A 27,279-nucleotide genomic window follows, 5' to 3' on the forward strand; every position below is an offset into this window, starting at 1 on the left:
AAATAAACTTAAAAACCTTGAGCTTGTGCCTGAACAGTAGACAGACATTATTTTATCAGCTAACATACTGACTAGTCTATAGTGGATCTGACTGACTGATGCTGTCAAGCTGACAACCAGTAATATTTCAGAGATCTGAGAAGGGTATATTTTATCCGAATCTACTGAAAAGTGACAGAAGCCAGTCTATATACAGTTAGCCATACCCAAGTTTCTCCATTACCGCTGGAGGCAGGTGTCTCAAAGACCAGCAATCTTCGCCAGGCCAGTTTCTGTCTCTGAACCTAGGAACCTCATTACCTGTGGATTCCAGCAACTTGCTAAACACAGATGATTGATTTAGTCTACAGAAATTTGTTGACTCAGTCCTAATTTGTTTGGTTTGGGTTTGATTTTTGCCTTTGTTTTGTTTTTAGTAATAGTATCTCAATCATTCTTATTTCAGCCTGGCCTGGAATTAATTAAGAAGCCCAGCTTAGCCTCCAACTCACAGTGATCCTCCTGTCTCAGTCTCCCAAGTGTGGGGGTTGCAGGTGCTTGCTTTCCATGCCTGGCTGTGATCCAACCCTTCCAACAGCAGTTATTTACTTGGCCCATTTCCCAAAAGACACAAATGCACCTGTATTTGAAGAACAAAATACTCAATCACACAGTATCAGAGGCATGTATATACTCACTCTTTTTTGTGTGTATTTAAAAACGTAAAACTTTCATTTTTGCTTAAAATGCGCTTTTGCCAATTGTCAAAGGAAAGTCATGATTAAGCACCCCATCCTTTAAAATTACAAATTGTAAGTCTATAGAAAGTATCTGTCCTCTACTTTACAAAGAAATTAGATCACCAACACATGATTTTCCTAGGGGTTCATAGAGGGAGCTGAAGTGTAAGTAAGGCATTCCATAGTCCTCACACTGTGTACATGAACACAACTGATTCCAGTTAATAGCGAGAGCTCTGTTTGTGTTATCTTTGCCTCCTCTCAAGGATAGGACAAAAATTCTTTTGGTAAGCTGATGCTTTCTTTGTGCTTTGTTTACAAAGCCACCCTACCTCCTGTTTTACTTTCCACCTTCCCCACCAAAGCAATATTAGTGTACCCTTCCTTCAAAGTCTTCTGGCGTACGGCAGTGATTTTAGAGATCAAATACTGTTCTCTTTCCAAGTGGGGGTTTTAAGGGTATGAAAAATAATAATAGGTCACACTCCTGCTCCTCCACTATGGCCAGGCACACTCTCAGGAGTATACATACACTAACCAGTTTATGCTTCATAAAGGTGGTGAAGGAAATGATGTTGTAGGGCCCTAAGAAATGCTGAAGGAAGACCCCTGACTCAAATAATGTATAAGAACAAAGAGCATTTATTACTATACCAGTGTATGTGGGTTCGTTCACCTGTATAAATAGGTGACAACCCTGAGAGGAGCATGCAGGCTCCTTTTAAGCACAGCAGGTTGTGTTCTGAATATTCCAACAATGACTGTCTTCTGATGTGAAGTCCAAGAATACCAAAGTTGTTTAAGCCTGAGGCTGGCTGTCTCCATTGGTCTTTATTATACTCAGGAATTCCAAAGCAGGCTGTGGTCACAGTGAAGGAATGAATGCACCAGCCAGGGCAAGGGCAAGACCAAGAGCAAGGGCAAGGGCGAGCAAGCCAACAGGAAGAGCTTCCTCCTCCCATGTTCTTCACAGAGGCTGCCACTAGAATCTGGAGCCCAGATTTAAGGTGGTCTTCCTACCTCAAGTGATCCAATCAAGAAAAATCCTTCACAGGACTGTCCAGATGTAGTCAAGTTGATAAGCAAGAATAGCTATCACACTGTAAGTCAAAACATAAAACTCAAAACGTGAACACCAAATAATTTCCCATCAGGCCATACATCTCTATCCATTTGCTTCTCATTTACTTCTTCAACAAACGATGCTGACTGTCTGAGGGTAAGGGCTGGCTCTTCAGCAAGATCTTGTCTGTGGTTCCATTGATCACTCAACTAGAGTCAATAACTATAATGAATACAGAAATAAATTATCATCTCAGTTGAAATACAGGGAGTGGCAGAATTTATAGAAGAATTTACAGAAGGTTGGGAGCACCCTGATGTCTCTCTCTGCTCTGTCCCTCCTCCCTGGGTGGAGGATCCCTACTTCTTCTCTTTTGCTCACTTGTGTTCTCTCACTCCTCTTGTCCCTCTTAGTAGCCCCCCCCCCCACTACTGCAAAGGGGGAAGAAAGAAAAGAAAGCTGAGGGTTGCCTGGGGGAGGGAAGGAGAAGTACTGAGTACCTCCGTAAACTGGGGTAAGGAAGGACTAGAGTCTGTAACAGCTAGAAGGTACCATGAGGTCAGCCTCCTTACTATTCATTTTACAGATGGGGACAGAGGGTTACCCACTTATTAGAGGCCACAGAGATAATGGGTACTACAGGAGCTAGAACACTGGCTCCCCAACTTCGTGGGAGAAAGTCTAAAGTCCTCCTTTCTGCTGGGTGGGAGAACAACCCACTACAGCCATTTGAGGCCTCTTCTGTTGTTTTAGCTTCCTATCGGAATGTACTTTTTCTCTGGCCCTCCAAAAATGTAGAACAACTAACCTAATTACTCTCAGTCTTCTGTTCTTTACCAAAACAAACAAACAAACAAACAAAACAAACAAAAAACCCAAACCAAACACACACACACACACATACCATGAGTAGGAGTTACTCTCTTATCTCCACTAGTTTTAAGAGATATTTATTTATGTGTGTGAGTGTACACACAGAGATCAGAGGACAGGTTTCTGGAGGCAATTCTCTACTTCCCCCATGTATGCAGGGCGTGAGGATTGAACTTGAGTCATCAGGCTTGGCTTCGGAGTGTCTCTGCTCTCTGAACACTCTCTCTCCCCTTGGCCCTTCTCCATTATCTTTTTTCATTATCTTTTTCTACTCTGCTTACAAAGAGCAAATTTCTCTACACGTTGGAAGATGAAGCTGGCAAGTCAAACTGAACTTGATAGCTTTAAAGATCTGTCTGTCCAGGCAAAGACATGCAAGCCTGCCGTTTCTCATTGCGTCTTACTCTAGCGTTTGAATTTTGCTGGCTAGTTATTGGAATTTAAAAACAACATAGTACTTAGTTTCACTCTGTCAGCAATGACCTGAGAAATTGTTGATTTACAATAAAGGTGCTCCCCTGCCCGGTTTGTGGAATGTGTGTCACTTTTACCTTTAAGGATGAGTTAGCAAATGCATGTGAAGAAAACTAAGCGCCTGCTAACAGGATTTAGACTGGAATTAACGCAGATCATGTGTCCATCCTGTTCCAGCTTTAGCGTCCCAAGGTCCTTGTCTTTCAAAGACACGGTTGGCGGAGGCGGCGCCCTAGGGCATCAAAGGATCTCTGTGGAACCTACGGTAGAACATTTTGTGAGATCCAAAAGCCCGAGTTTCCCCAGTACAGAACCTAGGTACGAGACTGAAACTATTGGCCAACTCAAGCCGAGGCACCAGGGAGGCACATCACGGGCTGGAACGCGGAGCCAACGGGTCTGTCCTGCCGAGCAAGTTTCTGCTTGGGGACGCCTGCGGAGCTCCGCCACGCCGCGGCGTGTCAAGCTGGGCCGAGTCCCTTGGAGGAGTCGGCTGAGCCGGGTCTAGTGCCCTTGCACCGTTGACTGCCTCCGGTCGCTCGGGCTCGCCTCCCACCCTCCCAGTCCCCGTCGCGTCCCACGTCCCCATCCAGGCTAGCACCTTTCCGGAGCCCCAACCTGCGCCGCGCGCCGGGGCGGGGCCCGGACAGTGACGTCACCGCCAGGGGCGTGGCCCGGGGCACCGCAGTGCAGCGCGGAGGGGCGGGCGAGCGGGGCGGGGCCTGCGGCGCGTGACCGTGCTGCGGGAGCTCGGCGGCGGGCGGGCCGACGGGCGAGCGGAGTGGCGAGGTCGCCAGGCGCGAGGGAGGGCCGAGTTGCTCCTCCGCCCTCTGGGGCCAGTGCGTGGAGCCGCGCACCTGGCAACGGCGCCGCGTCCCCGCCCGCGCCGCCCCGCACCCCTGCCGGCGGCCTCGAGCGCTCGCTCGCTCGTTGATGCCGTTCTGGGGGTGACCCGGCGCGGCTCCGCGGTGGCGGGGCGCTAGACGACGCCAGCCCAGCCAGCGACGCGGGAGCGGGACATGCTGGAGCTGCGGCACCGCGGGGGCTGCCCCAGCCCCGGGGGAGCCGTGACACCGCCACTCCGCGAGGGAGAGGCGGCCGGCGGCGACCACGAAACCGAGAGCACCAGCGACAAAGTGAGTGAGGAGTGAGTGAGTGAGGCGGAGCCGGGGCCGCGCCCCTGGAGCCGACGTGCTGCGGGGGTCCCGTGTGTCCCCCACCACCACCCCCAGGGCGGGCGTGCGAGGCCGGGACCGCACTTGAACCTGACTGCATTTGAGCTGCTTCTCCCCCCCCCCCCCACCCCGCTCCGGGGTCAGGATGGAACCTGTCACCACCGGTGCTCCGGCTGTCTAGTTGCTGCCACCTCTCTCGCCTTGCCTTGGTAGGGCGAGAAAGTTGGGAGTAAACTTAAGACGGGCACCTTGGTTCTAGGCTGTCATTGGAGCCTGACGCCGACAGGCTCTGGAGCTACTCCAAGCTGCGCTTTCGTTTCTCTGTTCTTTTTTTTCCGGGCTGATAAATTTCGGAGGGTTGAGGCTGTCGTACTTGGGGGACACGTGAGTGCGTTGTACATAGGGCGGTTGTCCTTCCAGCGGTTTTCATTTAACCGGACAGTCCAATTCCAGACTTTTCACACCCACCCCTAAACTTGTAATAAAATAGGTTAACTTTGCTTCATATTTTAAAATAATGCAGGTGCAGTGCCACTATTATAGTTAAAGCTACACAGATTCAAGAATTTAGGTGTGTTTCCTAATAAACTGACGCCAGTGAGAACTTTGGGGGAGAAAAAAATGCAGTTTTATGACCGTGTGAAATACATTGGGAAATTGGGCCACAGAATACATTTACTATAAAAGCTTATGTTTACAGAATTCCACTTTGCTTGAGAAACTCAAAACTTTCGAGTCATCCTTAAAATTCTTTTGTGAGAGGTCATGGGTGTGGTGTTTGCCTGTAATCCCAGCACTCTAGGGGGTAGGGAGAGGTGAAGGCTAGGAAATGATTGTCAGTTTTGTAGTAAGCTCTGTGCTGGCCCCATCTCAAACAAAAACAAAAAGGTGACTCTAAATTGTCTTGGGATGGCCCAAGGTCAAGTTCACTTTGGTACTGGAACCTAACTTCCCCATCCCTGCCTGTGCTGTCTTGCACTCCTGACAGGTTGAGTGTTCCGCCAAAAGCTTATGTTAATGAACTTGATGGAGCTTGAGTTACAAATCTGTGCCATGATATCACGGAAGCAATAAATATGATGGTGACTTTAGGACCAAAACTTTAGACTCAATGAGTTGACAGCTTTTCTTTCTTATTCTTGATTGGTATAAGGATCAAATGAGAGTCTGGGAAATACATGTGCTAAGGAAATAGACAAGATACATTTTCTTAGCTATAGAAGGTTGAAAACTGGAAGCAATGGGCTAAGAACAGCCTTTGTGAAAACTGCCTTGGAAACTAGACCAAAAATAGAATTAATTAGGTTGGGATTTTGTTTTAGCGTTGGTATCCTTTGGAATCAAGGAAATATCAACCTCCTCATGTTGACTTCCTTAACTGGAGAAAGCTTTTGGGGATTTTATTAAGATAAAACATGTCCTGAAAATGGGAAACAGTGCATAAAATATCTTTTGAATTTATTTACTTACATTTTAAACACCATAATGCATTTAAAATAGGAGCGACTTCTTTGGTGTCATTTGACTCAGTGGAATTGTCATCTCTCCTGGTGACTTGTTCACCCCACTGGCTTATGTGTTTATTTATAAATGCTGTGTTGTTAGCTGTCATTGATACATACTTTGGTGGATGTGGCTTTCTGAGATGAAATGCATCCATCTGTAACTCCTTTTGTCATGATTTCTTAGACGAGGGTGAGCTTGTTCAAACTGTGCTGAGATATTCCTGTACTTCTAGTGTGTGGTCTCAAGGCGTCCTTGACTTGCCAGGCCTTGAGGCATTGAGCTGTATCCTCTGTCTGTCCTTCCTTATCAGGGTGTGTGTTTGAACACACCTATATTTCCAGGTCAAGGGCTATTTTTAAATGGGTTGCCTGTTGGAGGCTGGTTAATATTTGGTCCATCGAAACTCTTTAAGTGCTGTTCTGCTCAAGAGCCAGTAAAGAAGAAAAAAAAAAAAAAACCCTTTTGAAATTAATGCAAGAAGTGGAGGAGGTACTTTACATCCTGCTATTAAACTGCACTTTCGTGCTGTGCCGTTTGGTAGCTTTATAATGGTATTGTTAGTGTGACATTTTCATTGTTCAGGACCCTGAGACTTCTGCCCAGAGAAAGCTCTGTGTTCCGGAGAATTAACATATGGAAAAAGTGCTTCTTACCTCCAGGGGAATGTTCCTGGAGATGGTGAAGTAGTACGTGACAGAGTACTCCCTCAGCCCAGTCCTCACCCTGTGTGGCTTAGATTCGATAGATGGCTGTGAAGGCCTTATTAGCATTTGGAGGGCCTGAATGTACTCTGCTTGGAGACAGTAGGAGAAATTGTCAATAGTACCTGAGGGTTGAAGTAGGAAGTAAAGGTGCCTGGGAATTCAGTTAGGTTGGCAGGGGTTTAGGACAGGTTAGGACAAGGTTAGGACAGGGTTAGGGCAGGGTTAGGTAGGACAGGGGTTAGGACAGGGTTAGGACAGGGTTAGGTAGGACAGGGTTAGGTAGGACAGGGTTAGGTAGGACAGGGTTAGGACAGGGCTTGTTAGGACAGGGCTTGTTAGGACAGGGGTTAGTACAGGGGTTAGGACAGGGCTTGTTAGGACAGGAGTTAGGACAGGGTTAGGATAGGGGTTCAGACAGGGGTTCAGACAGGGGTTAGGGCAGGGTGTTCTAGGCAAAGGGCATGCAGAACTGCTTCTTCACTCAGTGTTCTAGGAACAGAACACAGAAATGAGTTTAGAAATCCCAGAGCATGAACTCTGCCTGTTTGGGGTGTGGGGTTGAGCGCTGGAGAGCCTTGTAGCCTTTGTTGTTCCTCTTTATTCTCGGACCCTGGGAAGCTGCTGGACTCGGCTTTGCTGTTGTTTTGGATATTGGTTTCCTTTGAAGTAGTGTTTCCTGTGTAGTCCAGGTTGAGCTGGAACTCACTATCCTCTTGTCTTTGACTCCCTGTGCAGTGCTGGGGTTGCCTGTGTACCACCACACCTAGCTTGTCACTGGAAACCTCTGCAGAGCCACTCTTAGCTCAAGAGCAGTGGTCTGGAAAGTGCTGGAAGGGGGAACCTTGCAGAACTATCTAGAGGAATTGATAGGCTAGTGGTCAGTCTGGGGAGATGGTGTCCTACAGTGGCGAGAAGGCATGTACCTTTCAAAAGATGCTGGTGGGACCATGACCAGGTTGCTCATGCAAGACTAATGAAAGAGTGTCCATGTTAGAAAAGAGTTAGGGATGTAAGGAGTAACCAAGATAAAGTATCCTGGGTGCTAAAAGAGGAGTGATTGCTTGGAAGGTGTCCTCAGTAGTATTTTAGACTAAAGGCTGAGACACACACATAATTTAGCCAAAGATCTTAGTGGAAACCAGGCTTTCTATTAGGGAAGTGAGGGGCGCACACTTGATAGCTGTTGTTGGGAAGTGGCAGCGTAAGAGTGTTAAGATAGGAGGACCATCCTCTCAAGGCTCAGGGAGCTGTGCAGAAGAGGAGGTGGAACGATCCTAAGAGCCAGAGGTGACAGATGACTCGTGACAGGACTGTTGCATGTATGGACTCCTTAGAGACTGAGGTGGTATGCACAGAGCCTGCAAAGGTACAGGCCAGATGGGGTCTCAGCACTGAAAGAGAGGAAGTGGACACGGGCTCTTACCCTAACCAAGAAACTACATGCAACTGATACCTACTTGCAAAGGGGGAAGATCAGTTTTCTCCAATAGATTGTCCCTGGGTATATTAACCATATCCCAGGGCAGGCCCCACACTCCGGAGTTAGTTGGCCAACACAAAAAGAACTCAGTGGTATTTTTGTAGGCTTCTTGTTTTATTTGCTTTTTTGTTTTGAGAGAGAGGGAAAGAACATAAAATTGGGTGGATAGGGAAGGTGGGGAAGATCTGGGAGGAGTGGAGGGGGAATGTGATCAAAATATATCGTATGAATTTTTTTTTCCATTTAAAAAGATGAGGGAAGATGCTCTTTTTTCGGTGGAGGGGAGGGGTGTTCTTAGAAGTTGGCAGGAGATGAGGTGCTGACATGGATAGGTAAGCCTAAGCACGAGGCAGGAATAAACAGAGAGCACAGGGGAGTGTGTACATACCAGGAAAGAGAAAAAAAAAGCAGAAATAGAGGGTAGGTCCAGAACCATTTTGAAAAGCAGAAGAGGAAAGATCCAGTTGTTTACCTTGGACCCTCCACTTTCTCAGTCCAACAGGGACTTAGAACCAGTGAGCGCTAAGGAATCTAAGAAGCAAATTGGCTTAAGCTAACACACTGGGGGTATCATTTTTGAGGCTCAGGACACTGAATGACTAGGAGGTGCAGACTGTTGACACCAAATCTGCACAGTTCTTAAGTTAGCTGTAAGTCACAGCATTTGATGTTTGTAAGGGGAGGGGGGCTCACTCAGTTCAGGGTCTGCCCTGTCCTTTTTGAGGTGTTCCTCACACTGTGTTCAGAATAGTAGCTGAGGGAAAAGCAGTTGGTGCTTCTGCAGTGGGAAGAGCAGGTGTGACAGAAGTGGGAATTGAGTTAAGGTATGCCTTTCAGTGTGAAGACTTGATGAGGACCTGTAACCATCATAATACAACTATGTGGAATTGTGCAAACAGCCAGAAGGGACTTAGAGGAAGGTCCGAGTCTCTGAACTGAATGCGCTGCCTCTTAGTACTTCCTGTGGAACAGTTGGTGTGTCTTTCAGAAGTTCCCTCTTCGGGCCTCAGAGGAACCGAGCAAGTGCCTTCAGGACTATAAGCTACGGCACTAAAGTCAGTTCTAAAGTTACAGATGTGCAGACAGTAAGCTGTGGGGAGGCCAGGGCTGGTACTTGGTTATTTAAGTCTTTCTTATATTCGGGATGTCTAAAGAACGGTCTGGTGTTATTACATGATGTTTTATGATTTGGGTCTTGACTGTAAGCAATTCATCTTTTATTTTGAGAGATTTCCCATAGAATATTATCAACTGTCTAACAATCTGTTTCACTAAGTGGACTTTCTGATGCAAGCAATCAATATTTCGTGCATGTCATAAATGTACCAAGGAAAGGTGGGGCATTTTGTTTATTTAATTTTTTTCTTTTGCACTCCAGAGGTCTTTTATTTTTGTATACCTGTTATGCATAGGGACGTTTTATTTTTGTATACCTGTTATTCATAGGGGATGATCTCCAGCGCCTCAGGCCTCTTTCCATTGGTTCTCTCCAAGTGTGCTTCTCTAGGTAAATCCTGCTGGCATTTCAGCCAAATCTGATGCCTCTTCCTTCTCTTTGGAGATCATCCTCCCTCAGTAATTAGTGACGCCCTCTGCTCTTGCAGCACTCACTATGGTCAACAATCCATCATTCTGTTGACTCCTGCTTCTTCATGGTAATGTTTATGGGACACCCTTGTTAAGTATTCCCAGGCCCTCATTATCACAGGGTCACCCTTCTTGTTCCCAGAGGATACATATCCTATACTTCTTTCCCTTTGTGTTGGCCACTTTGACAGTTTACTGGAAAATGACCATCCTGACTAGAAGTGGGTGGGACAATTTAGTGTGGTCCTCTAGAAAATGATGTTGTAAAGATATTATAAAACTAATATGCAATAATAGAGCATCATTACTCTGTGTGTTTATGATTTGACATATAAGATAGATATTTACATATTCATAGAGAACTCAGCTAAATACCTAGGTTGTCTGTGTCTGTTTTCCCTTCACTATTCTATATTAGAAAATACTGCTTAAAAATATTTTAGTTCAGTGCAATGAAATGGGTCATTCGGGATCTTTACAAGTTTTCTGAGACTTGACTTGGTTTTGTGACTTGGGAAAATGATTGTTAGGTGCCTCTAAGCAAGGTTCAGACCAGATGCTGCTCTTCAAGGTTGACATGTACAGTGACCAAGGGTGGCTTGTCTGTGTAAAATCCCAGGTTGGAAAATTGCTGGGACAGGTAATTTTAGATGTCAAGTTCCTTAGTAAACAGAAATGCCGTTGGTGACGGACAGCCCTGCATTTTTCAGAGTAACCAGCTCATGGGCTTCTGTTTTAGTTCTGTCCATTCTGGTGTCTTACAATCAGATCTCAGCATGGTGTGTGTGTCCTGACCTCCAAGAGGACCGATTAATTTGGGTTGTTCCTGAAGAGTGCTGGCATTAATTGTCATGGTAATTTTTTATTATTTATGTATTTATTTACCCACAGAGGGGTCAGACTTATTCTAGTATTTGATAATGTCTGCTTGAGAGTTTGTCGGAACTGCCAAGATTTTAAACTTTGTTTTTAATCAACATTGAAATGCACAGAATGGAAGCACCCAGTGCTCTGTGGGGATCTTACTTTCCTTAAATGTTTTGCAAACCTGAAGGCTACTTCCTGGCTGTGGTGGTGGTCCTTTTGTGTATCAGGACTCTTAGCTGGATGTGGGGGGTGCCAAAGCTCATCTCATGTCATCATCTACCTGACCCAGAGGGCACTGAACCCATTGGCATTAAGATAAGGGCTCACTGCCATCCTATCTGGTGCAGTGAATATTTGTTTAGCTCATCTTGGACTTAACATTTCACCTCGATATGTAGAAATCCAGATGAGGAAACAAGATAAGCCTGGGGCTCTTTCCTGGCTGTGGTTTTTATTTTCTTTCACCTACTTACTGTCAGGTAGAGCCTTTTAGCAGCCTTTTAGTATCGGATGGTGTACTTGTGGAGGCCAGTGCATTCGAAGTCTGGTGCTTGTGGGTCCAGTGCATGCAGAGTCCAGTGCATGTGGAGGCCAGTGCATGTGGAGGCCAGTGCATTCAAAGTCTGGTGCTTGTGGTTCCAGTGCATGTGGAGTCCATTGCTTGTGGAGGCCAGTGCATGTGGAGACTAGTGCATGTGGGGTCTGGTGTGAAGTACAATGCATATGGAGTCCAGTGCATGTGGTACTCCCTGGAATTCTGCATGCAATACTCCTGTTTGCACTACATTTAATAAAGACAAGATTGATGTCTGGCATCTTCCAGCTATTCACCTGGGTGACTTATTCCTTCTCCTGACGAATTTACCACACGCATTTACGTCCTGAAACAATGTGTTGTTTAGTTTTAAACCTTCCTCCAGATTTATACATAAGCATCATCAATATCCAGCCCTTAATTTTAAATAATTATAAATATTCTGCTAAGTTTGTTTTGTCCTATGATGTGGGCATGTGAATATTTGTTGGTGAATGACTCGAAAGTAAGTTACAAATATGCTGGACACATCTTTTCTTTCTCTTTTGCTTTCTCTTTGAGAATGACTTGAGTAGCTCAGTCTGGCCTTGAACTTGCTGTGTAACAACGATGACCCTGAACTCTGATCCTGTGGCCTCTGCCTCCTGTGTGCTGAGATGAACACCTATCTAAGTGGGTATCTCTTACAGACATTTTCCTACATAGCCACAAGACTGTTACAGGTTTAAAAATTAATAAGTCTATGTAGCTGGTTATAATGCACACACTCACATTTCCAACTAGTTGGGAGGTGGAGACGAGAGTATCACTAAGCCCAGGCATGCAAGACCAGTCTGGGCAACACAGACCCATCTTAAAAAAGAAAAATCCACATATTAATTGACTAACTGTCCCTAATACTTCTTTCAGACCTCTCCCTCCACCAAATCAGGATTCTAGTGGGAAAGTTCTGCAAGTAGGTATAGCTATTCTTGGTTGATTTACTGTTTTTTTGTTTGTTTTTTATTTTCTGATGGGGTAAGACAGTGTGGCGGTAAGAAAATGGTGATGTCTCTGAAGATACTTTACTAAAAACTCAGGTAAAACGCAAAGTTTCTATCATAATCGTAATTAGCATTTGAATGAAACTCATCAGCTGTCTTGAGTTTCTCGATGTCATCCTATTTCTTTATCCCTTAAGGGATCTTTAGTTCTAATTTGGGACTTGAGACTTACATAAATGACACCATTAGACATAGTGTAAATTTAAGAATGATGTGTCTCCAGGGAAAGGTTACTTCCAGCCAGAACTGCAGGGACAGGACCTGAGATTAGGTGGGGTGTGAATATTGCCCATGGCGTTTTAAACATCAGAAGACAGGGAGAGCAGTGGTGTGCCCGCCGGGAAGTCTGGACTTACTCATGTCTGTCACAGAGGCAGCCATCACCAGCCTCTCAGCGTAGAGTCCTCAGGTGCAAGCAAAGCCCTGGTGGGTGGAGTTCTGGCAGGCGAAGAGGCCCAGAGAATTGAGTCAGGTAAACTCTGGCAGAGAGGTGGGTTGCTGGAGGGCTTCTCTGTGTGTCATATTAGACTATGGGTGTTTTTTGGTATCTCATTTCTGATAACTTGTGTGTTGTATCACCACAAACAGTGGCTTAGAACAACACAGACTTACTGTCTTAGAGTTTTGCAATCAGCTCTCTGAAATGAGCCTCACCAACTGAACCCAGGGTGCCAGCAGGGCTGCTGCTTCTCGAGGCTTTTAAGGGAAAACCTGTATCCTTGCCCTTTCTTGCTCCCCAGACTTCCTGCATACAATGGCTTGTGGTTCCTTCCTGCATCTTCAGAACCAGTCGTATACTGACTTCTGCTCCTATACTGTGTCTTCTCTGGCTCTTACTGCATTCTCTCCCCTTGCGATTATGCGCAACCCACCTGGATAGTCCAGGATAACCTCTCCATCTTAAGGTTGGTTGCTTGGCAGATGTCAGTGCTGTATCTCTCCCTTGCACTGTAACATAACGTCTTCACAGGCTTTAGGAAACAGATGGCTGAGAGATTAATCTCTGTGTAACTCTGAACCGTGCTTAGCTCTGTGGGTTCAGAGACATCTGTTTGGGACTACAAGTTGATGTTCCATACTCTTCCCTGCCTGGTCCCCACCCTTGTTCTGATCTTCTCAAGTGTTCACTGTTGGAAGAATCTTAGCCCTCTCTGGATAATTCTTTTCAGGCTCTCCAGTAATACTAAATTGAACACATTTAAAGTGCTGTGTCGATAGTTCAAGTTGCTATACAGAATGCCACAGACTGACCAGCTTAAGTAACAGGGATTTATTTCTCACAGTTCTGAGACTGGAAGTCCAACATAGAGGTTGTGGCTGCCTTGGTCCTGGGTGAGGATGCTGTTTCATACTTTCAGAAGGCACCGGCTGTCTTTGTGTGGCAGAGAGAGGGAACATCTGTCTGTGTCCTGTGAGAGTCCTGTGAGAATTCCAGTCATGGACTGGTTCCAGTCTCCACCCTGTGACCTCGCAGTATTGTCACACTGGAGGTTGGTAACAGGGTATATGACCTAGAGGGAGGGGGAGACAAATATCCATCACAGGTGCAGCTTGATGAGTTCTGAAGTCTTTTCTTCCCTTGAAACCATCACCACAATTAAAATAATGAACATTATCTTCTATTCCCGTTTGTTGTTTTCATCTTCTGGGGCTGCTGGTATGATTTCTAATACTATAAGTTAAGTTTACATTTCCTGGGAGTTTATACAAATGGAGTGCTATACAGACATGCACTCATACATATTTCATCTGGCCTCTAATTTTTTTAGAGAGGAACTTATGTCACTCAGGCCGGCCTCTAGTTGGCTTTGTGGTTATGGTGACCTTGAACCCCTGGTCCTCCCTGCCTCTGCCTCCCCTAGGATTATAGGCATGTTACCACACCTGGATATCAGGCCTTCTAGTTAGTGTGATTATTTTAAAGCCACACCTGCACATCCCATGTAGCAGTAGTTCACTGGGGGTTGGGGGGGAGAGGGGGGATGGGAGGGAGGGAAAACTTCCCTGTATGGAGTAACATCATCTGCCCATTTCACAGTGGGATGTTGAGTTGTCTCCTGTTTGACACTGCTACAAATACAGCTGCCATGGATTTATGTATACAACCGCATACAATGGATATATGTTTTCATCTGTCTTGAGGAAAGGCCTAGTAATGAAATGGCTAAGTCATCGGGAGATTATACATTTAATTTTCCAAGAAGCTGGTAAGCTGTTTTTGCAAGTAGTTATCCTGTTTTACACTTCCACCAGCAGCATACAGGGACAGAACTTAACAGTTTCCAATACCTGGTGTGGTGTATGTATACATACATGCACTTGCGTGCGCGTGCGTGCGTGCGTACGTGTGTGTGTGTGTGTGTGTGTCTTTGGGTCTCTGTGTTGCCCAGACTGGCCTCAGACTCACCGTGCTCCCACTCCAGCCTGCTGGGACTTTGTTGGTGTGCCCCATGCCTGTTTCACTTGCAGGTTTTGATTTTTTTCTTCCTAATGAGTAACAATGTTGAGCATCTTCCCTTGTGCTATTTGCCATCTGTGTGTTGTCGTTGGCAGAGAGTGTCTGCTAAAATATTTGCTCATAATTAGTGGTTGTTGATTGTTCTGAGTGAACTTTGAGTCTTTTATGTGTTCTGGCTGTCAGGCCACCATCAGTGGTGTGATTGACAGGTACCCTCTTCTAGTCTTTGGCTTGTCGTCTGATTCTTTTAGCAGCATTTTTCAAAAATACTGTAGTGAATTTTGTTTTCTTTATTCTTTTATGGATTATGCTTTTGATATCATATTTAAGAAAAGTCATTGAAAAAAAAAAAGAAAAATCTTTGGGACCTAATCCAAGATTAGGGACTTTATGGAATTTTAAAAATTCTTTGACCCATCGTTACTTAGGTTTTGTATGTGTTGTGAAATCTGGGTAAGGATTCCCTTTTTTGTAGTTATCGAAGCCCCTCCTATTGCATTGCAGTTGAGCATATGTATGAGGGTTTACTTCTGGTCTCTGTTCCCATGATGATTCTGTCTTTTGTTTCAGTGCTACGTGCGTGATCTTGATGACAGTGGCTTTACAAGAACTCTTGCAAACCAGCAGTAGATGTCTTTTAGCTTTATTCCTTCAAAGTTGCCTTGGCTCTTCTTTTCTTTGCAATTTCCCATGCATTTTAAAGTTTGAGTAAATTTCTGTTTCTAAGGTTTACCTGTTAGACTGCCTCCAGGCTTGGCATTAGTACACAGATTTGGGAGCATACCTAGAGCTGGGTAAACTGGGTGCTTTGCTTAGCATCTCAGCCTAAATTTTCCCACTTACAAAATGGAAGTGATTATTTCCTTGGTGATTGTACAAATAAGTGAATCAGTATCTAGAAAGCATCTTGTTCTGAGTCCATAGGAGCCAGACTTGCAGGGGAGTGGGGAGCCTCATTCAGCTCAGACATCATGAGCAGACAATTTTTACTTGGGCTTTGTAGCTGGATGAGGGTAGTGCCCCCTACTCAGAAGTCCTCATTCTGCCTATGTACAGTGACAGTCCAAAGCCAGGTGATTTACCAGGATTTCCTGTAGCGAGAGCAGGTGAGAACTTATTTTAGCAGAGCCAGAAGACTTGGTTCCTTCAGCATGGGCCAGCTCCTTGGAGTCCGGAGTGCTGCCTACGGTCAACATTTTCTCTCCACAAAGGGTGTAGATTGGTAACAAATATAGACTAGCAGACAGGTCATTGTAGCAAAGAGAATTCCGAAAGCATAGTTGAAGAGTAGCTAACTTGGAGCTGGGAGTCAGAAGATGAGAGGCTAAAGAAGTGGCCTTGATGGTGAGGTCAGACCATGGCCCTGCAGGAGCTGGGCTTGAGGAATAGGCAGGGGGATTAGAAATAGAATGGGTGGATGAGAGAGGGCTGTAACTTTACACTGTACAGAGAATAAGCATCCATTTGCAGAAAAGAAGGAAGACGCTTTGTAAACAGTGGGGTACAAGGAGGAGGCCAGGAAGGTAAGGTTTCCCTTGTAGAAACAGCCAAAACAACACGAATGATTTGGCTTCATCCTGGTGGTTTTCGGCAGGGGAGCAGTAAGATCTGATTTGTGGCTTTGTAAAATTGTCTTGGCTGCAGTGAGCACAGCAGGTTCTAGTGGGTGGGATAGGAGGCTGAGGCACAGGGTGAGGGTGATGCTCAGGAGGGTTGGTGGTGATAAAAGGAAGCCAGAAGACAGGCTTTTGCTGCAAGCTGAGTGTGTGGACAAAGGAAAAAGCCCCCAGAACTGATGGCCCATTGGTTTTCGTTTTTTTTCCGAAACAGGGTTTCTTTGTAACAGCCTTGGCTATCCTGGAACTTGCCCAGTAGACCAGGCTGGTCTTGAACTCACAGAGATCTGCCTGCCTCTGCCTCCTCAGTGCTGGGGTTAAAGGCATGCACCACCATTGCCTGGCTGCCCAGTTTTTTGTGTGGTTTCCTTTTATTATGTGTGTGTGTATGTGTGTGCGTGCATGCACATACGTGTGCATGTGCTATATCATATGTGTTGAGGTCAGCAGACAAACTTTGCAGGAGTCCATTCCCTCCTTCAGTGTTGGTTCTGGGGGCTGAACTTAAGTCTTCAGGCCTGTTTGCAAGCACTGATAGTCACAGAGCCATCTTGCCATGCAGATGCCAAGTTCCTGACTGGACCAATGGGCTCACTGGTTTAGCTGTGGCTTCTTCTCCAGAGTAGAAAACAGCTTTGGTGGAAGAGGCAGGTTAGTTGTTCCTGTTGCATACCTGGTGGTTTTCATGGAAACATACGTGGACATAGCAGACTGGGAGCTAGAGGTACAGGTCCCTGGAATACAGGGAGATGAGAGGGAGCTGCAGTGTAGGCTTCGGAATCAGGGGCCCATGATGGAAAGACATTTAAGAATCGTGTTTAAACGATGGGCTTGGCAAAAAGCAGCGGTGACTTTGCTTTTCAAAATGGTTTGAATCTGCCCAGCATGCATCAGTGCTGGGTGGCTGCTTGGACATTTGAAGTGTTCCTTTGTCCATTTACCTGATGGCCTTTCAAGTCAGCCGTGTTTGTAGCACAGGATCCATACTGGCATTCAGTTCTGATGTTTGATTATTGCTGGTCCAGCATATGTGTTTGGAAATTACCTTTGATTCTTTATTTAGGGTGAAATTAAATAAGCCAAATTAAGTCTTCAATTTTAAATTGTGTTTCTCTAAAGAAAGAAAGACAAAACCCAGAATTTGAGGAATGTGACTAAGAGCATGGCAGCAGAGAGGGAGGGGGAGCAGTGTTCCAGAGTGTGTCAGCAGAGAGGGAGGGAGGGACAGTGTTCCAGAGTGTGACAGCAGAGAGGGAGGGGGGCAGTGTTCCAGAGAGTGACAGCAGAGAGGGAGGGGGGCAGTGTTCCAGAGTGTGACAGCAGAGAGGGAGGGGGAGCAGTGTTCCAGAGTGTGACAGCAGAGAAGGAGGGAAGGCAGTGTTCCAGAGTGTGTCAGCAGAGAGGGAGGACAGTGTTCCAGAGTGTGACAGCAGAGAAAGAGGGGGGCAGTGTTCCAGAGTGTGTCAGCAGAGAGGGAGGGCAGTGTTCCAGAGTGTGTCAGCAGAGAAGGAGGGGGGCAGTGTTCCAGAGTGTGTCAGCAGAGAGGGAGGGCAGTGTTCCAGAGTGTGACAGCAGAGAAAGAGGGGGACAGTGTTCCAGAGTGTGTCAGCAGAGAGGGAGGGAGGGCAGTGTTCCAGAGTGTGACAGCAGAGAGGGAGGGAGGGCAGTGTTCCAGAGTGTGACAGCAGAGAAGGAGGGAGGGCAGTGTTCCAGAGTGTGTCAGCAGAGAGGGAGGGCAGTGTTCCAGAGTGTGTCAGCAGAGAAGGAGGGGGGCAGTGTTCCAGAGTGTGACAGCAGAGAAAGAGGAGGGCAGTGTTCCAGAGTGTGTCAGCAGAGAGGGAGGGGGAGCAGTGTTCCAGAGTGTGACAGCAGAGAGGGAGGGGGCAGTGTTCCAGAGTGTGACAGCAGAGAAAGAGGGGGGCAGTGTTCCAGAGTGTGTCAGCAGAGGGAGGGGGGCAGTGTTCCAGAGTGTGTCAGCAGAGAGGGAGGGCAGTGTTCCAGAGTGTGTCAGCAGAGAGGGAGGGGGGCAGTGTTCCAGAGTGTGTCAGCAGAGAGGGAGGGCAGTGTTCCAGAGTGTGTCAGCAGAGAGGGAGGGGGCAGTGTTCCAGAGTGTGACAGCAGAGAGGGAGGGGGAGCAGTGTTCCAGAGTGTGACAGCAGAGAAGGAGGGAGGGCAGTGTTCCAGAGTGTGTCAGCAGAGAGGGAGGGCAGTGTTCCAGAGTGTGACAGCAGAGAAAGAGGGGGGCAGTGTTCCAGAGTGTGTCAGCAGAGAGGGAGGGCAGTGTTCCAGAGTGTGTCAGCAGAGAAGGAGGGGGGCAGTGTTCCAGAGTGTGTCAGCAGAGAGGGAGGGCAGTGTTCCAGAGTGTGACAGCAGAGAAAGAGGGGGACAGTGTTCCAGAGTGTGTCAGCAGAGAAGGAGGGAGGGCAGTGTTCCAGAGTGTGACAGCAGAGAGGGAGGGCAGTGTTCCAGAGTGTGTCAGCAGAGAAGGAGGGAGGCAGTGTTCCAGAGTGTGACAGCAGAGAAAGAGGGGGGCAGTGTTCCAGAGTGTGACAGCAGAGAGGGAGGGAGGCAGTGTTCCAGAGTGTGTCAGCAGAGAGGGAGGGAGGCAGTGTTCCAGAGTGTGTCAGCAGAGAGGGAGGGGGCCAGTGTTCCAGAGTGTGACAGCAGAGAGGGAGGGAGGGCAGTGTTCCAGAGTGTGACAGCAGAGAAAGAGGAGGGCAGTGTTCCAGAGTGTGACAGCAGAGAGGGAGGGAGGCAGTGTTCCAGAGTGTGTCAGCAGAGAGGGAGGGGGCAGTGTTCCAGAGTGTGGCAGCAGAGAGGGAGGTTAGTGTTCTAGTTTCATTTCTGTTGCTGTGAAGAAAAATATCTTGATACCAAGCAATGTTGCTAAGAGAAGTTTATTTTAGTTTGGAATTCTCAAGTGCATCACTGGCAGGGAAGTCATGGAGGCAGGAGTCCTAGACAGCTAGCTACACCACATACACAATCAAGAGCAGAAAGAAATAAATGCACCTGTGATGCCTGCCTGCTTGCTGGCTAGTTTTCTTTACTCTTAGAAAGTTCCAGAACTGTTGTATTGCTGTGATGAAAAACCATGACCAGGGAAACTTATAAAAAGAAAACATTTAATTGGGGGCTGGCTTACAGAAGGTGAGTCCCGGATCACTATGGTGCGGCAGCCATCTGCTAATGGCTCTAGGGCAGTAGCTGAAAACTTTACATCCTGATCATCAGGCAGCAGGCAGAGAAGAGAGAATGAGGCTGAGCCTGGCATGGGCTTTTGAAACCTCAAAGCCCACCCCAGTGACACACCTCCTCAAACAAGGTCATACCTCCTAATCCTTCCCAAACAGTTCCATCAACTGGGGCCCAAGCATGTATACATATGAGCCTATGGGGGCATTTTCATTTAGACCACCACAAGGACCTACCCAGGGAATGGTGTTATCTGCAGTCGTCCAGGTTCTTTTGTATCAACCAGCATTGAGATAGCCCCCACCTATACCTGTGGGACCATCTGATCTAGGTGATGCCTCATTTGTACTCTTATCTCAGCTTATTCCAGGTTAACTAAAGTGACAGTTAAAGCTAGCCAGCACAGGAGGTGAGGCTTGAGTACAATTCTGTCACTGTCACCTATACTTGGAAGTGTTTTGCAAAAATGTTACTGATTTGAAGAAAATAGCTTGAATTTCAGCCCAGCGGTTTTATTTCCAAGTAAATGAAGGCTTCCTTCCCTGGGGACCAGGAGACTGGCCTGTGTCACACTGATCATCTGAGTTGAGGTAGAATGGATCCTGGACTCCCAATCCCTGATCTGTGCTCTTTTTGTGGCTTTGTGACTTCTTGGAGAGTCACTTCCTTTGTCACCATCCACATTTCTGCCTTTCTGCCTCTCCCGATCACTGATGTCAGGAAAAATCAGTGCTTTGTTCCATGCCAAGGGGTCAGGTAACCTGGCCCACTGGCCACCTGTACCAAGAGACTCTGAGTTGACGTCAGCCTGCCTGTTACCAGCCAGCATTTCTCTGTTGAAGCTGTTCTGGGACCACATCTGTCTCATTTGTCATGTTTGGCATAGTGACACATTTAACTTTATAACAGGGCTACTTTTGGTAGACTGACATTTGATTTTTGCTTTATGAAGTCTGAAAATTCTGCCTAAATGCTAACGCTTCATTCAGAAAGCCCCTGAGGGATTGGGAGGCTTGATTTAATCCTGATAGCTTATCACGTGTGTGAATTTGCCAGGCCCTCAGCATCATATTAAATACTTCTTCTTTGGATGTAGGTGTAGTTAAAACAGTGATGAAACTTGCCAAAGCTTTGGAGCTGACCAAGGCTGAGTTTGGGTTGAGGTTCATGGAAGTTGTTTCCGAGCCCTCTGCCCAGTGCCCATCTGTGTCTGTTGGGAATGTGTCTCTTTGCTGGACTCTAGTTCTCACATCTGCGAATCCCTTTCCTTAATGAAGGTTGTTGGTTGCAGGAGCATAGAGGGCTGGGAGGAAAAGGGGGTAAATGAGGGAAGGGTATGTCAAAATCAACAGCAGATGCCATGTCTGTTCTTATGAATGCCTTGGCCATTTTATCCTGTAAGTTCTAGGGTAGCCTCTGTCATAGAGACCCAGGGTTCCCAGGGCCTACAGCACACACACACACACACACACACACACACACACACACACACACACACACACACACACACACCACACCACATAGTGCTTGCATATGTGCCCTCTTAAAAGTTGGCTTAGGCATCAAATAACTTAAGTCTGACAACTGAAATAACCCTGTGATCATGTCCATCTGTTGGAGAAATAGGGTGTCCATTTGACCTGCTTCTCTGAGATCTAATAAAAATGATGGACGCTAAAATCCATATCACTACAGCCAAGTAGGAGGGCCTTTTTGCTGTTGATGCTGGGATGTTAGTCAAATACAACCAGACTGAATGGCTCAGGAGAAGGTACAGAAATAGCCCTGTTCTCCCAGTTGAGGCAAACAGTAAATATTTGGTTCTGTCAGTAAACATAGACTTAAGGAGTAATCGGAGCTGGTTTTATGTCTTTTGTTTAAGGTAGTCCTTTAGCCTGGAATTTTACCAAAGTTAATAGAGCTTACTTAGTCAGAAACTATGGCAGTGCTTCTGCATTCAGTGTAGGCCAATAGTAGTGTCTTTGTCTTAGGTTAGGCAACTAAGTTTTGGCACACCGAGCAATGAGAGAATGCACCAGCAAGCAAGCATGTGTTGTTTAAAAGAATACTTTGCCCCAGGAGTGGTAATACACACCCAAAAGCCAGCATTAGAAAGCCACGGTCAGAGGGTCAGAGGTTGAAGACCACAGCAGCAACATAGTGAGCACCAAGCCAGGCCCCGGGGCCACACTGAAGCCCCATCTCAACATAAACCTATATATGAACACTTGGCAAACAGTTTTTCTTTTTAATTTTAGGAAACAGATATTGATGACAGGTATGGAGATCTCGATGCTAGAGGAGATTCTGATGTTCCTGAGATGCCACTGTCCTCAGACAGGACCCCCGAGATCCTCAAGAAAGCCCTATCGGGACTATCTTCAAGGTACGATGGGTGAGGAAAAGTCCATCTTGCTGCCCAGCACAAGCACATGCTTCAAGGTTATCCTGGTTCATCCGTGCATCCTGTTTGGCTTTTTGTGGGTTTGGGACCATGGGAGAAGAAGGTGGTAATGAAGGACAGTATGAAGTACTTTATGAGTGCCTTTATTTAACTCTTAGACCATGTGCAGTATGAGAAAACCAAGTCTGATAGGTTAACTGGTGAAGGGATGAATTGACTGGTAAAGGTTACAGGAACAACCCAGGCTCCTAGATTTTCTGGTGTTGCAATGTCTCATAATGAAAATCACATACTGTGTATTCTTCAAATGCCAGAAAAAAAAAGAAGTAATTTTAATCATTTTCTTAGATGGTGGTTTGTGTGTGTAAGGGGGTGTACATATGTGTATGCATATGGTGTATGTATATGTTCTTGTGGGAGTGTTCATGTGTGTGCCTGGGGCTCTTTAATTTGGCCAGGATGGCCACCCCTCCACCCTCTCCAGCCTCCCAACTCTGTAGTCTGCCACTGGGCTGTGCCTTAACATGGATGCTGGTATCCAAATGAGGCCCTGTGCTCACTCAGCAGGGGCTTTGTAGCCTGCACCATCTCCCAGCCTCCAGAATTTCTTTCTTTAACTGAATCTAAAATTACTGTCTAAAACTCAACAACACTTTACCATTTTGTATTTGTGCAATGGGATTTCAGCTAATTCTGTCTTGCCCTGCACTGCATGCCTTGGTAATTTGAATTATAAAATTTATGAAAGTGCAGAAAATGCACTTTAATTTCAAGCAGGTTACTGTGCGAAATGTTGCATACCAACAGAGCTTCACCAGCATCTGACTACACCCCACAGAAAGAGGTGTCTTTTACATTGCATCCTGAGAGCACAGGCACAAAAATGCTCTGAAGGTTTCTGTGCTGTTATCTTGTATGATATATCACCTCTGATTTCTTTCTGATTGAGGCTGTTCTTTGGTACTGAACTTATGGGCATTTCTCCTGAGGAGTCACAGCCCACCTTTCTAACACTTCTGGTCTAGTCCAGTCGGGAGTTTCCTTGTTTGTGTTGGTTGATAACCACTCTGAGGATATAAAGGGAGACTCACATTCAACTCCATCTGTCCTCCCTTACCTTCACAACATGGGTCAGTCTGGTGGTGGTGGTGGTGGTGGTGTGTGTGTGTGTGTGTGTGTGTGTGTGTGTGTAAGAGAGAGAGAGAGAGAGAGAGAGAGAGAGAGAGAGAGAGAGCATGCGCACATGTGCTCTCCTCACCAGCAAGTCGGGAGCTCTATAGAGACCACCCACTGGGTGTCTGCTTTGACACTGTCTACCTGGAGACAGCCAAGGTGCCAGTGGACTGAGCCCCAGGACTGTTCCTACTTAAGACAAGATCACAAGTGAAGGCCTTCAGAACTCTAACCAGACACAGATTGGGTTCCCGTCAACCCTCATATTAGGCTCAGTTCAGAGCAGCCCTCAGGCCTTGAGGAAATGATCAGATACAGAGAGTGAGGTCAGCATGTCCCAAGTGTAGGTTCTGTCCCTGTGGAGGTGTAGTCACCTTCCTCTTGGGATGTGGATGAATTCTTGTTCCCCTTTCTGGTCTACTGTTTTCACCTCCCAAAATTTTTTGTGCTTCATCTTTGGGGGTTCAAGAAACTTCATGACAGGACTGTGAGCAGATAAACTGGTCAGCTCTGATGCTGGGGTGCTGAGCCAGGAAACCCAGCAAGGCTGTCCCTTCCGAATCTTCTTGTTCCATGGACAGTGCTCCTTCCTCCTGGGATATGATAGCCTTTTTTCTCAAATGGGGGTCTTCTGGTCTCCTTCCTGTCAAGATGGAGTAGAGTATTTCCTTACAGCCAGCTCTAGGACAGGATGCTGAAGGAAAATTTGAGTATACTTTTAGTGCCTGTGACCTACCTAAGAGAAGAAAGTCGGGTGTCTGTGGCCTGCCTTAGAGAGACAAAAAGGACTGGATGAAAGGAGGGCAGGCTAAGGCAACGAGCAAGATTTTGCTTTTTGAAGTCTGCATCTGAAGCTTCCCCTGGCCCAGCATTAACCTAGCCTTTGAGAAAATAAAGACTTTGGGAGGTAAGCCTGGAGTTGTGGTTGAAAATGGAAAAATCTGTCACAGTATCATAAACATATTAAAATAAATTATTTCAAAGCAATGTTTTCTTGCTTTTTATTTTTAAGATGATGGAACAAAGGTATGCTATCTTATTGAAAACATGACTCTGATTTTAATAGTCCTGTTCACAATCATTTCTGTGACCTAGTTCATGGATACAGTGGATACAGCTTTGCTTTAAAAATCTCTCAGTTCTGTTTCATGGTGTGTATGTGTGCATACATGTGTGTTATATAAATGCATACACATGTGTGTACATTACTTCAGTGCTCTATAATGATGCTGAATTCCCAGGTGTCAATCAGCCTCCTCTTCAGGGTGACCTTGTAATATGAGACAACAGCAAATGGCAGCAGCTGTTTACTGAGCATGCTCTGTGCTCAGCACCACTTTTAGCAATGAACAGGCACTAATCCTTTCTCACAGAAGCCCTCTCACAGTTATGCTTGGACTGTTTTGCAAATGAGAAATAATATGAGCCCAGGCCTTGTTCTTACCTGCACTGTGTAACGAGGGAGTACTTCTCAAAACCAGAAAGATAGATTGTATAACACCGTCCATGAGAGACTTTGTTGTGAAGACCAGAATGGTAGCTGGTTGAACAGTTTAATCTCACACAATTGCTCTGTACAGAGTACGAGGGTGTTGTTTCTGCACAACTTACCGTTTGAAGCCTTCTTTTAGTGTAGTAAACCAAATGAGACTGTGTTGTAGAGACTTGAGTTTTATATTATGTTGCGTTAAAAGTCCTCACTGTGTGAGAAGTTTCTGAGTATTAGGAAGAACCCGTGACCTTCCCAGCATAGGTATTTGCAGTAGTGGTATATATTCTTAGACCCTCTGCTCTGTGCATTGGGTGTGCATGTGTGTGTTTTGTGTGTACATTGTATGTGCACATGCGTGCCAGTGTGTGCACATGTTTGGTGCAGAAATGGGACCATACTCTTCTTACCTTGCTATTATTACTCCATTCTGTGGTAGTTAGAAGCAGTATCTCCTATCCTTAAATATCTTCTACCCAGTGGGGGGGGCATTTGTCTCTGAGTTTTCACAGTGTAAAACATCTGCATATTAAATATGTGCTTCTCCCTAAAAACACATAATTTTGTTAAAGTGAGTCCATAACTTTCTTAAAGACTGGAACTGTTTGGCCAAGGTTCTGGCTCATTTCTGTGCCCTTACTCTGTGATGCCTCAAAAGAAATGTGCTTTTGAAAAGTGTCACTCACTGCAGTTGCCTCAGGCATGACCTCATCCAAGTGTGCTCCGAGGGGTGTGTCCATCAGCTGATGTGAGTGTGCTCTGAGGGGGTGTTCACAGGTAGCTAAGTAAGTATGCTCTGGAGTGTTCTCAGAGGGGTATGATCATCAGCCAGGTAGATTGAGTGTGCTCTGAGGGGTGTGTCCATCAGTCAAGTAGGTGAGTGTGTTCTGGTGTGTGCTCTGTGTGATCATCAGTCAGGTAGGTGAGTGTGCTCTGAAGGGGTATTTGCAGGTAGGTAAGCTTCATCTCTCAGTGAGTTTCTTCTGGGGACGTGTGGCAGTGTATCATGTCGTCACAGTAGCTGCCGATGACAGCTGGTGGGTGGAGAGCAGACCTGGACAGCTAAGTGTGATAGGGAGGCTCTCCTAACAGAGTGGTCTGCTCCAAGGTGCTGCTAATGCCACAGAAACCTGGAAAGCTCCAGGGAGGCCTGCTGGTGCTCCTGAACTTTGTGTTGCCATCTCCTTTCTCTAAGAACCCACACACTTCCTGTCGACCTCTGCTCCAGGTTGGTAGATGGACTTTCTCCAAAATCCTGCTCTCCATCAGATGACAGCTCCTGTCTGCTCTTCAGGCCCGCCTCTGGGTCCTCACCCTTGGCTTAAATAAGCTGCATGACCATGCAAGTTCTCGATGACTCATCATGCTTGTGCCTCTAGGAAAATAATTAAAACATGTCATTAACTTTTGAAACAAAACTGACTTACTGGTTATATTAACAGCCTGACTGTGATTTGATCAGCATGTAACCACTTAAAATGATTGCTTTTTTTCCCCTCTGGATATACTGGGGATTGAAGCAGGGCCTCAGGTGTGCCAGGCGTGGTACTCTACCACTGAAGTAGATGATTACTAGGAAACCCGATATCGACCATCCACTCCATGTTAGCAGCAGTGATTTCCTGCCCTCCATTGCGTGCTATGTTTTTTAACTGAGTACTTCAACTCTGAAAGTCAGTGTTCAATTATAGGAGGATGTGTTTCCCAAAGCTCACTCAACCCCTGGTGCAACAGGGCTGAGAGGTGTGATCTATTCAGAGCCCCTGTGGGTAGGTGCGTGCCACTGACATGGGAGTGGGGGCAGTTATCACACAAGTAGCCTTGTTATGAAAGTGACTTTTCTTGGTGGCTCGCCCTTGGCCTCTACTATAGGATGAAACAGCAGCATCCCCAGATGCCATGCCCTGATCCTGGATTCCTAGCCTCCAGGACCGTAAGAAGTAAAATTTTGTTCCTCATAAATTAACCAGCTGCAGGTGTTGTGTTATAGCAGCAGAAAGAGGACGAAAGACACAGTGCCACTCGATAATCACAGCACAGATAAATATTTATCTCCTAACATTGTAGTTTTGGAGAGTCTGGAGATTAAATTAATTTTTTATCTTATTGGGAGAATTAGCTATGCAATAAAACATGGCTGAGTAGAGACTTCTGGCTGAGACTGGGGGGCTCCCCCTGTTTCCCGGGAAGGAGAGAGGAGAAGAAAAACATACTGCTTTACAGAGGAAGCACTGGAAGTTTATGCAGACAGTGATAGGTAGGATACCTGGGCTGTATAAAGAAAAAGATGGATGAGGCACAGGAGGACAGGCTGCACACATCTGTGCACACAGCTCATGGGAGGGGAAGCAGGAGACTCACCCGGTACATTGGATTTGTCCTCACTGCATGATTCTGGTGAGTGAGCCCCCATGAGTAGGCTGTGCAATAAGAGTATGTCCAAACCAACATATGTGCATGCTGTGATATGGATATAAAATAAATGTCACTGTGGCTTCTCCAAAAGGTCATAACTCCTCAGCTACTGAACCTGAAGATCCTGAAGACATAAACAGATGAGTCTGTGAGTCTGTCTAGGACACAGAAAAGAAAGCAACAGAAGGATGAGACAGCAGAGAAAATGAGGTCTTTGGGGTGGGAAGAAAAGAAATTTTAGAAATGAAAAACTCAGTGAAGTCAATAAAAACACAGTGGAAAGCATGGCCAATAGGCTCAGCCAAACAAGAAAGAATGTCAGGGGTAGAGGGCAGGGTCAAACACCAGTAAGGAAGAGAAAATAAATACCACAGTCACAGTGTCCAAGACCTCTGGGGTCCACACAGAGATGAGATCTAAGAATACATGGATGGAAGAAGGAGCCAAGATCAACCACAGGAGAGAAAAGATATTCAATAACATTTCGACAGAAAACCCCATAT

The 27,279-nt window shown here is 46.2% G+C and overlaps 1 protein-coding gene and 1 long non-coding RNA gene across 2 annotated transcripts in view; one reads left to right on the plus strand and one right to left on the minus strand.

Moving 5' to 3' along the window:
• Positions 1-220: 220 nt before the first annotated feature.
• On the minus strand, positions 221-3,769 carry LOC118239686. Its single transcript, XR_004772516.1, has 3 exons — positions 3,731-3,769; positions 3,207-3,389; positions 221-1,819 (listed from the first exon to the last, which is right to left on the minus strand). It is a non-coding gene; the product is annotated as an uncharacterized LOC118239686 (long non-coding RNA).
• Positions 3,770-3,894: 125 nt separating this feature from the next.
• The window catches only part of Cds1 (CDP-diacylglycerol synthase 1), a 70,946-nt gene continuing 47,561 nt past the window's right edge, over positions 3,895-27,279 (plus strand). Inside the window, exons 1-2 of the mRNA XM_027388525.2 lie at positions 3,895-4,265; positions 21,554-21,681. Of these exons, the coding sequence (XP_027244326.1) occupies positions 4,149-4,265; positions 21,554-21,681 (245 nt within the window). The 5' untranslated portion in view covers positions 3,895-4,148. The remainder of the gene's footprint in view (positions 4,266-21,553; positions 21,682-27,279) is intronic.

This window comes from Cricetulus griseus, assembly GCF_003668045.3.
Source record: "Cricetulus griseus strain 17A/GY chromosome 1 unlocalized genomic scaffold, alternate assembly CriGri-PICRH-1.0 chr1_1, whole genome shotgun sequence".
Classification (NCBI taxonomy): domain Eukaryota; kingdom Metazoa; phylum Chordata; class Mammalia; order Rodentia; family Cricetidae; genus Cricetulus; species Cricetulus griseus.